General features: G+C 42.4%; 1 protein-coding gene across 1 annotated transcript in view; it reads left to right on the forward strand.

Annotated features, from left to right (window-relative positions):
- LOC141252977 (arylsulfatase H-like) overlaps window positions 1-14020 on the forward strand; it is a 139144-nt gene that overhangs the window by 111679 nt on the left and 13445 nt on the right. Inside the window, exons 7-8 of the mRNA XM_073670730.1 lie at window positions 7873-8007; window positions 9743-9905. Coding sequence (XP_073526831.1) covers window positions 7873-8007; window positions 9743-9905 — 298 coding nt within the window. The remainder of the gene's footprint in view (window positions 1-7872; window positions 8008-9742; window positions 9906-14020) is intronic.

The following is a 14020-nucleotide window of genomic DNA, read 5'->3' on the forward strand; positions in this document are numbered from 1 at the left end:
GCCCGTTCCTGCCTGCTGTACCTGGCTGGACACAAATATAGTGCGAAGCCCCACGTCAATTTTTTTTAAATTATTTCATGAATTTCCTGAAATAATTTAAAAAAATTGAAGTGGGGCTTCGCACTATATTTGTGTCCAGCCAGGTACAGCAGGCAGGAACGGGCTGCCCCCAACCACCAGCTGCCTATTTGTACCTGGCCGGACACAACAATATAGGGAAGGCCTTTTTTTCTTAATTATTTCATGAAATTCATGAAATAATTAAAAAAAATTGAAGTGGGGCTTCGCACTATATTTGTGTCCAGCCAGGTACAGCAGGCAGGAACGGGCTGCCCCCAACCACCAGCTGCCTATTTGTACCTGGCCGGACACAACAATATAGGGAAGGCCTTTTTTTCTTAATTATTTCATGAAATTCATGAAATAATTAAAAAAAAAGTACGTGGGGCTTCGCCCTATTTTTGTGTCCAGCCAGGTACAACTAGGCAGCTGGGGGCTGGAATCTGCAGCGCAGGGAGGCCCAAGCTTTCTGGGCCCCCCCCCGCTACAAATTGCAGTCCGCAGCCACCCCGGAAAATGGCGCGTTCATAGAAGCGCCATCTTCTGGCGCTGTACCCAACTCATCCAGGGCCCTGGTGCGGTGGCTCACTGGGTAATAAAGGGGTTAGGGCCAGCTTGGTATTATCAGCTGGCCCCAAGCCCAAAATTCATGGGGTCACGCCAGTATTAGACATGACCGCCATGAATTTCTAGTAAAGTATTTAAAAAAAACACAACACCCAGAATAAAGTCCTTTAATTGAAATAAAGACACAATTCTTTATTGTTCTAAATTAAACCATACTTACCATCACACCCATTCCAGCTGAAGCCAACGATCTCCTGCAATAAAAGAAAAATAATAAACCAACCTCATCCTTACCTTTCCATGGTTCCCACGACAGCTTCAGCTCTGCTACATCGAGATGACTGGCTGGACCGCAGCAGAACGCTGCCATCCAGCCTGTCATCCCGCAGACACTGAGAAGCGCAGGCTTGCTTGCGCTCCTCACTGTCTCGCTGTGACGGCATCCAGATGAGCCGAGGTCATGTCCAATGAACTCGGCTCACCTCATGCACGTCACTAACAGCGTGGGAAAATTCTCACGCTGAAGTGCTGAGTGCAGGAGAATTCTCCCACGCTGTCAGTGATGTGCATGAGGTGAGCTCATGTCCAATGAACTCAGCTCACCTCCTGCACGTCACTGACAGCGTGGGAAAATTCTCCTGCAATCAGCGCTTCAGCGTGAGAATTTTCCCACGCAGTCAGTGACGTGCATGAGGTGAGCCGAGTTCATTGGACATGAACTCGGCTCATCTGGATGTCGTCACAGAGAGACGCTGAGCAGCGCAAGCAAGCCTGCGCTTCTCAGTGTCTGCGGGATGACAGGCTGGATGGCGGCGTTCTGCTGCGGTCCAGCCTGTCATCTCGATGTAGCAGAGCTGAAGCTGTCGTGGGAACCATGGAAAGGTAAGGATGAGGTTGCTTTATTATTTTTCTTTTATTGCAGGAGATCGTTGGCTTCAGCTGGAATGGGCGTGATGGTAGGTATGGTTTAATTTAGAACAATAAAGGATTGTGTCTTTATTTCAATTAAAGGACTTTATTCTGGGTGTTTGTGTTTTTTTTAACTTTGACTATGGGGTTAGTAATGGGGGTGTCTTATAGACGCCTCTCCATTACTAACCTGGGCTTGATGTCAGCTGGCATTATAAGCTGACATCAACCCCAACCCTATTACCCCCTGCCACCGCACCAGGGCAGCGTGGAAGAGCGAGGCTAAGTGCCAGAATTGGCGCATCCTATGAATGCGCCATTTCTGGGGCGGCTGACGGCTGGTGTTTCTAGCCTGGGAGGGGGCCAATATTCATGGCTCCCTTCCTGGGCTATTAATATCAGCCCCCAGCTGTCTGCCTAGCCTTTGCTAGCTATTAAATTAGGGTGGACCCCACGTCATTTTTTTGGGGGGGTCCCCCATTTTAATAGCTAGTAAAGGCTATGTATTCAGCTGGGGGCTGATATTAGTAGCCTGGGAAGCTCCGTGGGTATTACCCCCTTCCCAGGCTTCAAACATCTGCCCCAGCCGTCTGCTTAACCTCCGCTAGAGCCTAAAATTAAGGGGAACCCCACGCCAATTTTTTTAATAATAAATCCTTTATTTTAATACTAAATGACAAGTACAGTAACCAACACTATCACTGTACTTCATATATATGTGACTGACATGTTTCTATCTATCTAATCTATGTGTGATGCTCTATCTTTCTGTTCTAAATTGTCGGGTACCGCTGCTGAATTGCCGGCCGGCTTTTTTAAAGAGACAGTGCATGAAAACACTATTATTTTTTTAAATAAATCCTTTACACTAAATGACAAGTACAGTAAGCAACACTATCACTGTACTTATTATATATGTGACTGACATGTTTCTATCTATCTAATCTATGTGTGAAGCTCTATTCTTTCTGTTCTAAATTGTCGGGTACAGATGCTGAATTGCCGGCCGGCTTTTTTAAAGAGACGGTGCATGAAAACACTAATATTTTTTTTAATAAATCCTTTACACTAAATGACAAATGCAGTATCCAACACTGTCACTGTGCTTCTTATATGTTTGACTGACATGTTTCTATCTATCTAATCTATGTGTGATGCTCTATTCCTTCTTGTCTAAATTGTCGGGTACCGGTGTATGCCGCTGCTGAATTTGCCGGCCGGCTTTTTTAAACAGAGTGTCTTCTGAGCAGTTTGTCAGCTTTTGGACACCTTTGCAGGTGTTTTCTATGTGTTTCTATGTGTTTTTGTTTGCCTGCCATTGGTTTTAACGGTGTTCGACGGTGTTCTAAGGTGTTCGACGAACAGTTCGACGAACAGTTCCTCGAACATCCCGGTGTTCGACGAACCGAACCGAACCCGAACACTACGGGGGTGGCTCAACACTACTGATAAGCGCATCTGCCTGTCAACTGAAAATGCTGACAGGCTGACTCTTATAAAAATGAACAAGGGCTGGATTGGGCCTGACTTCTCAACACCACCGAATGATAGCAGCATAGCATAAACTCAAATCCAGTGTCTTATTTTTGGGAGGTCTAGTTCTATTCGCATGCCACATGTCTTCACACCCATACATGGGTATAAGCTTACTGATTTTATCTATTTGCTCTTGTCCTCCTCCTTCTCCTCATCCTTATCCTCCACCACCATATCACCACAATATCTACCATATCACCATATCTACGTCTCTTGCAAGGGACATTGGAGTTCCTCCAAATTTTTAGCAGCGGTTGCATTCACTGCATAGGCAAACAGTATGGGAGACCCACTTCCTAATAATGGGAACATTGTTTTCAGGAGGCCCTCCAACGTCTACGTCTCTTGCAAGGGACATTGGAGTTCCTCCAAATTTTTTGCAGCTGTTGCATTCACTGCATGGGCAAACAGAATGGGAGACCCACTCCTTTCTAATGGGAACATGTCATTACTGTGGCCTAGCTCTATGTGTCTTTAAATTGTTATTGGGGTATTTCCTAAATTTTGGCAGCCGTTGGACTCACTGCATACCCTATAACTGTATAGCAGACCCACTCCTTTCTAATGGGAACATGTCGTTACTGTGGCCCAGCTCTATGTGTCTTTAAATTGGCATTGGGGTTTTTCCAAAATTTTGGCAGCCCTTGCAGTCACTGCATGGGCATTACCACTATAGGAGACCCACTCTTTTATAATGGGAACAGTTTTTTTACTGAGGCCCTCCTCTATGTCTCTTCAAAGGGGTAATGGGGTGAGTCCAAATTTTTTGGCAGCCCTTGCAGTCACTGCATACACAATAACAGTATAGGAGACCCACTCTTTAATAATAGCAACAACAAAACATAGCTGTCTGCTGGTTCTTTAAGAATAGTAAGGGCTGCCTGATGTCCCTATAAAAATAGTGTTTGTGACTTTCAGAGTCCCTCCTTCATAAATGAAACAGGATGTGTCTGATGATGTCTCACACACTACATGGCAAGATAATGTAGTAAAATGTTAAAATTACATTTCCTGGTGAATGCATTTTTCACCGTTAAAAGCAATGCAAATGTGCAAAAATGCATCACAAACGCTACGTGTGAACATAGCAAAAGGTCTGGAAGAGCATTTTTGTTTTTGGTTATTTATTTTGCCTTATATACAAGTCATTACCCTGGAAAGGATGTTCCTTAACATTTTTCCCAGGAAAATCCATTTTGGTTTTGTTTTTGTATGTTTTATTGTGAGTCTGTAAAAGTGGTGTAATATCTCTGAAAACGTTGTTGACAGCAGTGACCTGGGAGTCAGAGATGCTTCCAGGGGTCTTCCCCATGCTGTTCCCATGTCATTTGAGCACTGTTCCCATCAATTTGGGCAATTTGTAGGCCCTCTGCAGACCGCCGGAGGGATGGGGGAGCACCAGAAAAATGCTCGAGTTTCCCATAGACTTACATTGGGCTCGTTACTTAGACCGCTCATCACTAGTAAGCACATGTCCTTTTGCTAAAAGGAGCCACATCTTTAGAATTTAATCTGCTGGATAGTCTTAGAGACAACATTCTTTATATGCAGATGAAGTGTTTGAAGCATTGTAGGTGGAGACACATGATCACAAGCACTCCACTTCTTCCCAGAAAATGGGCCAAAGAAGTGTTTTCAGAACCATGTGTGTCACGGGTTTACCACGACAGAGAGGGGCCAGAAGACCGCAGCGTCTGATTTCACGTACTTCTGCACTGATCACAACCACTTCTTCATATTAAGAAGTGCAGGTTTCTGTTAGCAATGCAGGGGTTAATCTGTTCAGCTTGGAGCCTCTAAAGCTTCCCAGCTTGGATGATCTCAGCTGATCAGTATTGGCGACTCCCCTCTCCTATATATTCTCCCCTCTTGCAATCGGGATTGCCAGTGTTAAGTCTTGTACTGCTGCCTGGTGAGGAATGAAGGAGTCGGTTGTTGGTAGAGGCGTTTGGAGTGTTTATCATTGACTGTTGCTAGGTGTTTTGACTGTGTGCAAATCCTCGTCCTCTCCTATTTAGTTTCCCTTCCTTTTCTCCCCGGTGTTTCTCTCTGTTTTCTGTGATTGTATATTTGTATTTTTATTTATTCCTGTACATCCTTCTTTGTTTGTCTGGTTTGTATATATACATACACTATTCCTCCCCACTACCCTGGGTGGAAGGAGGGGGACAGATATACTACTGATTCAGGAGTTCAGCAAGACATGTGGTCCCAGCCACTTCACCATCAGAAGTAATCTGGGGAGTATGGATAGCTAGGGTGCCCCTAGCATTAGGGACAGGGAAGGAGCCCCCGGCCTCAGATAATCTGACAACAGAATCGTGACAGTGTGGACCCGAGGGTGGCTCTGGGCACCTGATTTGAATATGAACATATTGTTTTTTCTAAAATTATCCAGTGGATTTTGAAACTAAACATATGACTCATCCTAGTGCAAGATCACCTAAAATGACTTGTGCTTACAGACAACCTGTCAGCATGATTTTGGAATGTAAGACATGGCTGTAATGGCACCGTAACACTGATTAAATTGATAGCTTTGGTGAAGAAATTGATCTTCTTTAATCACCATTTGAAGTTTTCTGCTAGTTATATCTCAGTGCACAGGTGCTGCACTTTACAGGGGGTCTTCTCCTCCCTGTCTATGATTCTCTGGGCCCATTGCCTGCCTCCGGTCTCCAAATGACAGTTCACTGCTTTTTTAATAACCTATTACCTGTGTTAGAAATTTCACACTGGCGCTGTCATTGCCGTGGGCAGTGCGTGCATAGATTGAGTACTCGTCTCAATGGCATCTTCAAGAGACAGCTTAGCATGTGCCACCCATGGCAGTGATGGTGCCATTTTATTGTAGATCAGCCAAGAACTCAATGTGCGCATGTGCCTCCTACAGCAATGACTGCACCTGTGCGAGATTTCAAATACAGGAGCCAGGTCACTGAATAAGCAGTGATATGTAATTTAGAGACTGGAGGCAGACAGAGGAGCAAGGAATCACAGGGAGGAGAAGATCCAGTGTACAGTCCCGCCCTGTATACAGAGATCTTATTAGCAGAAAACTTCACATGGTGATTAAAGAAAAAACACAAAGCGTATTTCTTCACTAAAGGTATTAATGTAATCAGTATTACAGCACAGTTACAGCCATGTCTTTACTTTACAAAATCATGCTCTATAAGCAAAAGTCCTTTTAGGTGATCTTAGAGGGACCCCACGTCAATTTTTTTCCGCGGTCCCCCTGTAATTTAGCCAGTAAAGGCTAAACAAACAGCTGTGGGCTGATATTAATAGCCAGGGAACATTGTTGGCTAATGGCCCCTTTTCCGCCTACTAATATCAGCCTCCAGCAGTCGGCTTTCCCTCTTCTGGTTATAAAAATGACGCGGGAGACCACGCCATTTTTCTTTTTAAATTTTAGGCTCTGTGCCCATGATCCAGACATAGCAGCGCTTTGGATGCATATTTTTTGCTGCATCCAAAACATTGCAATCTATTGAACGCAGGTAAATCCACATGTTTTCACTGAACCATGCGCATTTACCGCATTCTATACATTCTAGTGGTCAAATTTCTGCTGCAGAGACTAGAGACTCCGCAAGAGAATTTGACATGCTGCGGTCCTGAAAGACGTGCCACATGTCAGTGTCCATGGGTGATCCGCAGCCTCAGATGCACGCATAGTGGACATGGGATTTCTAGACATCCCATCCGCTACACTGTAACATCTGGACGCTGCAGGTTTGACGCCGTATAAACATGCAGCGTAAAACCTGCAGCGGCTCCTGACCGTGGCCACGCACCTAAACTCACCTGCAGCATGTCAATTTCTGTAGCAGACACGCTGGTCTCCACTGCAGATTTTGACCAATTTAAATGTCATTATATGGGGCAGATTCACATGTACCGACAACAAAAGTGCTGCATTAGAACACCGCGTTTTGGACGCAGCAAAAATACGCTGCATCCAAAGCGCTGCTGAGTGCTGATCGGGGGGGACATAGTGGTTAATGAACCAGCTGTGAGATGTTATTTAATGGCCAGGGAACATGTTTGTAAATGGCACCTCCCAGGCTAAAAAGACCAGCTCACAGCAGCCGCATAAATTACATGAATATAAATGCTAATGAAGATTGGGTGAATGAGACTAGCTGACACCTAGCTCTTTTGTTTGGTTATGATAAGGTGTCAATCAGACCTTTTCATGACCAAAACTAATTAAAGTAAAGTAAAGAGTTAAATAAACACATATACACAGAGCAAACACTTTATTTGGAATACAACAGACACATTCTATAATCATTTAAATTAACCAATATACTCCCCCCAGTTCTAACGGTAATCCAAGGGTTTAAGCAATGTCCCACCAAATAACTTTATTTAGCGCCAAAAATAATTCATTGATGTGCAAAAACACTTCAAAAATCGCATCAAAAACGCCCAGCGTTTTTCCTGCCAAGGAGATGCAAAGACACTCAGGAAATTTCTGCTTCAAATCCTGATCGTGCGCACATACCCTTAGACAACCATCCAAAACTGTATTAAAATGTGGTGCTCTAGTGGAATGGTTCATTCAAAGAAGAAGGCTTGTATGCATAATATGTCGCAAAACTGGAAATATGACACAGGAACTCTGGTGTAGATAGGAGGTTGGTCTTTTGGAGAGATTTTATTATGTTTGTAAATGTATGTATTTCAATTTAATTTTTCTTCTTGTGGTTTTATACCATAAAGTATACAGTAAATGGGTATAATAAGACAAGGCAAAAAAAAATGAACCTTTCATTCTTTTCATCCACAAAGGGCAAATTCTTGAGTCCATTGATCAAGAAGGTTTAATGAACAACACATTAACTTACTTTGCTTCCGACCATGGTAGCTATTTGGAAGGAATGGAGGGAAGTCCTCACCTAAAAGGCAGTAATGGCATTTATAGAGGTAAGAAATGCAACCTGAATGAACATCTTTTTGTGTACTCTTTATGTTATGAATACTAAAATTCCCATTTAGTCTTACAGTATGTTTTTATTACATGATGCCAACTGACATAATGTATCTTTCAGTAATATTGTTGCAATCAGATGTTATGATTCCTCCTATTAGTGTGTCTGGATGCAGTGAATAACTGTTCTGCAGTCCAATCTAGGACAGGGGCGTGCTGAGCTGTCAGTATGGTGATGGACAGCTCAGCTGTCCAATCAGATGCTGGGGTATGCTGAGCTGTCAGTGTCTTGAGTGACAGTTTAGTCATCCAATCAGGACCAGGATGTGCCAGGGCTTCATCCATGTGTCTCCTGTTCAGAGTAATTGCCTGGCTATTTAGCCAGTTCTCTGCCTTAGATTGCTGCCAATTGTAGCTTTGCTCAAGATGTGTGTGTGTGCTCTGTGCTCCTAGTCTTGTATTCTGATCTTTGTTGCTTTACCTTGGATTTATCTTTGACCTTGCGTTTGCCTAGCCCTTTTGTTGTAATGTGCTACCTTCTCGGAATTCTGACCCCAGACTGTGACCTGACTACACCTTTATCTCACCCCTCTGTCTATGATGTACCCTCCTGGCTTTTGACCTTGGACCTCTTGACTACCCTGCCACGTGGCTAGTCCGAGAGTAGTGACTAGTATCACATCAGATAAAATAAATAATTTTTATCTCTGTATTATATTTTTATAGAGTCGAAATTTACAATAATAAAAATGAAGGATTTATTGATCTTGTATCTTGTTTTACTTCTTAACTGTATGTACAAATAATGTGTATGACTATGTACTAAAGCCTTGCAATGTGTACTTTTTTTGAGAAGCAGATAGTCTTGGAAATATTTCAACCTACTTTGAATGTCCAATCCACCTATTAGTAACACTGTGATTATAAGCATGTACAAGAAGCCAACACTTCTAGTCTTAGGACTTTGTCCCATTCCTTAAATTTCTGAGTTGAAGTACTTGTTCTAGACTCCACGCTCTAAATCTGGGATGGGGAACCGAACCTCAGGTCTGCAGGCCATTTACGGCCCTCGATGACCTTTTATCTGGCCCCAGTGCAGATTCCCAGGGACCCCAGTTCTTGGGCCGGCAGCTGTATTTTGACGGCCGCCGGCCTATTCATTTTTTCTTGCTCTGTGAGAACACGCTTGCAATGTTCACTACTGAATGCTGACATGCATGCAATAAAAGAATACGTCCGGACACCAGTGTAATCATCAGGACGAACTTTGTAGGTGGAGTTAGCACACTATTTGTACAGCCCCCGAAGGATGGTATAAATATCTAAATGGCGCTTGGCAGAAAAAAGATTCCCCACCTCTGCTCTAGATGAACTACATTGCTAGCAAAAAGTGACTTGGAAATTGACTGAAGAGACATGGAAAGTGTGTGGAAGAGGAAACAAATACAGTATGTCCTTCTCTCTCGGTACCATAAATGGGACATTCTTTTGATCTTTGATATGGGACTCCTTTTTCTTTATAAATGAATTATTTATTATATAAACTGATTATATATAAGTACTTATAATTTATCAATGCCCTGTCTGGTAATACTATGTAGTTCTTAGCGCAAAATAGCGGGCATCTCCTCGTATATTTTTTTCATCACAATGAAGCAATTTTTGCTTACACACCACGTATCCGTTTTCTATTTAACCATGCATACATTGTTCCCTGGTCTACACCCATAGGTGGAAAGGGCATGGGAGGACTGGAAGGTGGGATACGAGTGCCAGGAATTCTACGTTGGCCGGGTGTTCTTCCTGCAAATACTGTAATTGATAAAGCAACAAGTCTCATGGATATATACAGTACAGTAGTGAAGCTTGGAGGAGGCACACCACCACAAGACAGGTAGACAAATAGTAATTATTATTTTTACACATCTTGCGTGTCACTAGGACAAGGGTACAGTGTCTGTATTATACTGCCATTGAGTTTATGTTGACAAAGCTCTCCAAGTGCTTCTAACTAAATGTGAGATTGGCATAATACTTAGATTAGTACTAAGGACCATTTCATTTTAGAATGGAATTCCAAGATCAAAAACTTCACAAAAATGTTAAAATACTAAATTTGTAAGAAAGGTTTATTTTATACATATGGACTTTGATTTAAACTTTGTAAAAAGTTTAAAGAACTGATCTGTTAATGAAGTGATGAAAATAAGACTGTGCAAACAAAGTTACACTATCATTTAATAAAAAATGGATTACTTTAGATGTTCTTTATAGGATAGTTTTTAGCCCTATTAGGGCTCATTCAGATGTCAGTTTTTCACATACGAGTTCTGTCTGTGGTTTTCACAGATAGAACTTGCACCTGTTATAGTCTATGGAGCTGTTCACATGTCAGTATATTTTTTCTGACTGAGTAGTCAGCAAAAAATCACAGCTACATGTACGATTTTGATCTGAGTCTCAGAACAGAATCGCCAATGCAAGCCTATGGGTTTGTGAAAAAAATCAAACCGAGCCTGAAAGCAATTTGTGTCCATATTTATGGACTGTTTGATATGAGAAGGTTGAGAAAAAGTGAAACCATGACCAAACTCAAATTGTAAAAACTAACACTCTGAACAGTGACTAAATGCTAATACATAAAAACACCGAAATTCGGATCATTTTTTGTGGATGAGAAAAATCACTGAATGAGGCTTAATATTCAGGATGCCATCTGCCCTTCTAAAAATAACACAACAAATGCTACAGGGGTTGTGTGAGATGTTTTAGTTCTTTTGGAGTGAAGCTGCTATACCAGAGTCCCTGAGCAAAAGTGGTGCTTTTTCAGGGGGGAAAAAAACTTTTTTCTATCTCATACATCATCTTTAAAAAAAAAAAAATTGATCTAGAAAAAAAAATCTGACTTCAAAAACATCACCACTCCATGCGATGGGCTGTGTCTGGTATTTCCAAGGGGGCGTGGTTCAGTGTAAATATACAGAGCAGCCTAAAGACACGACCCCAGAGAATCCAGTGAGCCATGCCCTCTTCAAAAAGCCAATAAATAGTGTCATTAAATAAAATGCCCCATATCTCTAGAACTGAATGACAGATTTAAAAAAAAACAAACACCCGAATACTCAGGAGAGCAGTGGGAATAAAATAAGAGAAAAAGCTCTCCACTTTTGACATAGTGACATATCCTCTTTAAACTGTACCTGTTATTTGGTTGGAAATTAAAAAAATATGTAACCCTATATACCACATGTGCTATTCTGCTACATAGCATGCCTTCTTGTTGTTTTCATGACTTGCTCAGCTGACTAATCTTCTGGCAGCCCTTATTGCAGTTCTGTGGCCTGAGGGGTCCAGCTACTGTACAATATGCCACCCCACACCATAAGGAAAAGGATCAGTGTGACATTCCCTCGTGAAGTCCCCTACATGGCTTTGTCCATGTGATCTCCAGGTAGAAACCGGAGGCTGGAATGGAGCAATGAAGGCTGGTATGGAAAGCTATCCTTTTCAGAGAGGAGACCCGCTTTTGTTTTGGGTGCAACGATAGCTGAAGATCTGGCTGTAGACAACGTGGGCAACGTCATAAAGTGGTCTTCATGAGGAAATGTCACACCGGACCTACTCCGGTGTAGAGGTGGCATAATATATCTGGACCTCACTAGTCTTCATTCCAGGTGCATTAACAGCTTACATTACATTTGGTGGTGGAATCAGTTGTACTACCATTTCTTCAAAGTGTCCTAGGAACCATTTTTCAACAGGACAATGCCAGGCCGTATGTTGCTTATCTTTTATTTATCTGTCAGTGAGTCTGGAGAAGCATAATGTAAGAAAGTCAGATAAGAGAGGAGTCAACCAAGGATAAGAGATGACAAGGTGCCATTCACTGTATACAGATCCCTTCCCTGCATTAGTGTGATGGGGATAATTTTGAGGGGCAGTGTTCATCAGAAACATTTTTACCTAAGCCTTCTCTCATTTCGTTTCTTCCAAAGTGCAGCTCTCCCTGCACTCACATTGCCGGCTCTGAGGTCCCGTCTCTTCAGCTTTCTGAGCATTGACTACCAGATGCCTGTCAAATAGGGCTGGGATGCATCTGTATAAGGATATTGTCACACGACAGCAAAAAAAAAAATCATTTACAAGACCATTTACAGTCTTCCATGTTACAGATTTGCAGTGTATTCTGTAAAAATCACATGTCATACTGTGACATCTGATTTTTTTTTCCTCACACCCATACACTTGAATGGGTGAGTCTCATCTGATTTCAAAGTAAAATTGTAGCATGCTGGGATTTTTTCACATACAAATTCTGTCAGTGAAAAAAAAATGTTCTTCGGCACTGCCCTTTTCAATATAATTGTTCTGAGTGCACTTGGACCAAAAAATACGGTCGTCTGAACGAGGCCTAGCAGGCATTTCTCAGTAACCAATGAGCCCTTCCCTGCACTGCATGGAAAATATATGTTAGGTCCGGGCACTGAAGACTTAGGGCTGAAAAGCTGCCCAGGAAATATAGTTGCTGTTGGTACCTTGCTCCACACTTTATCTGAGGTCTACTGATGCCCTAGGGGAGTTCTTACCCCTGCCTATCCTTTGTCCTGGCCCTGCTAACTTCTAAAGCGATATACGATAAATGTGTAACGCTCGGTTTTCTATGCTTGACACTTAAACAGTACCCAGTTTCATTTAAAGAAGCACTCATCCCATCAAAGTTTTTATCCTCCTTATATATTGCAGTCATCATATTATATAGAACTGTGTACTTACAATTGCTCATTTTGCTTTTCTCCCCAACTAAATCTTCTCTTTTCTCTGCTCTGTGTAGAAACAGGAAGGCTCTCTTCCCTGCATAAATCATTCCCTTCTTCAACTCCTGACCCAGCTGCTCCGCTCCTCCCCCTGCTAGGGAGTTTTGCAGTGACTCCTGACTCATGCAGGGAAAATTTACCTCCTGTTGCTACATAGGACTTAGAAGGATTCAGCTAGTCAGTTTTTAATCAAGTGATGTCATAGGCCTATTGGAAAAGAGAAGACTTAGCTGGGTAGAAGGGCAAAATGAGCAATTGTTAGTACACAGTGCTATACAATGTGATGACTGCAATATATTAAAAGTATAAAAACTTTAATGGAAGTGCTTCTTTAATTCCTTAAATTTTCATCGGCTTTGACTTGCAGCTTCAGTGATAAAGCGTAATTAACCTTTAATATGGTATTTAATATTTCAGTGCTCTTATAATTATAAGCAGATTGGTGGGGGCCAGGATCCAGAGACCTTCACTGATCAATCAAATCCCCCCCTCGCCCACCACCTAAATGTGCAGCTTAGCTGTCAAAAGCGCACGCCTCTTGTCTGAGTGTGCACAGAGACCAGGGTACAGATTTAATAGAAAGCATAGGCTTCATCGCTTACTTTTTTCTATTGAATCCTTACTCCAGTCAGGGCCCCGACCTCCATCGATCTGCTTGCCATTATAGGGTCACAGAAATATGAAAACTTGTAAAGGGTTAATTACTGTTTAAATTTAAGAATTGTTTTATTGCAGTCTTCTTTACTGTACATTCTCCTCGCCATTAGAGATGAGCGTTGTTCTACTCGAACTGTTCGCCAATCTCAAATTCGAGCTGTTTTGGGCGGTGTTCGAGCAGTTCGGCGAACACGAACAATTTGAGAAAAATTCGGCTGTTCGAGGTTATGTTCGATAACTGTTCGTGCACCAAAATCATAACTGGATTTTTTCTCAGTAATGATGAAAATTAATGTTAATACGCAGTTTGAGTGTACAGCGGGGTGGGGGGAGGGGCAGGGGATGGATCTCTGCAGGAACAATGAAGATCTCCATTTTTTTTTTCTCTTTCCCGCATTTACAGTGGGGAGGTGCAATCTGTCAGCCTATCCGCAGCGCACACACGGAGCGAAGTGCTTTTTTTCACACAAGCAAGGGCATGTGTCATTGGCAGTGTATGTCACATGTCCTTGCCCTATAAGACCAAGCCATTTTCCCC

Source organism: Phyllobates terribilis, unplaced genomic scaffold, assembly GCF_046119375.1.
Source record: "Phyllobates terribilis strain yellow unplaced genomic scaffold, ASM4611937v1 Scaffold_2__4_contigs__length_985480577, whole genome shotgun sequence".
Classification (NCBI taxonomy): Eukaryota; Metazoa; Chordata; class Amphibia; order Anura; family Dendrobatidae; genus Phyllobates; species Phyllobates terribilis.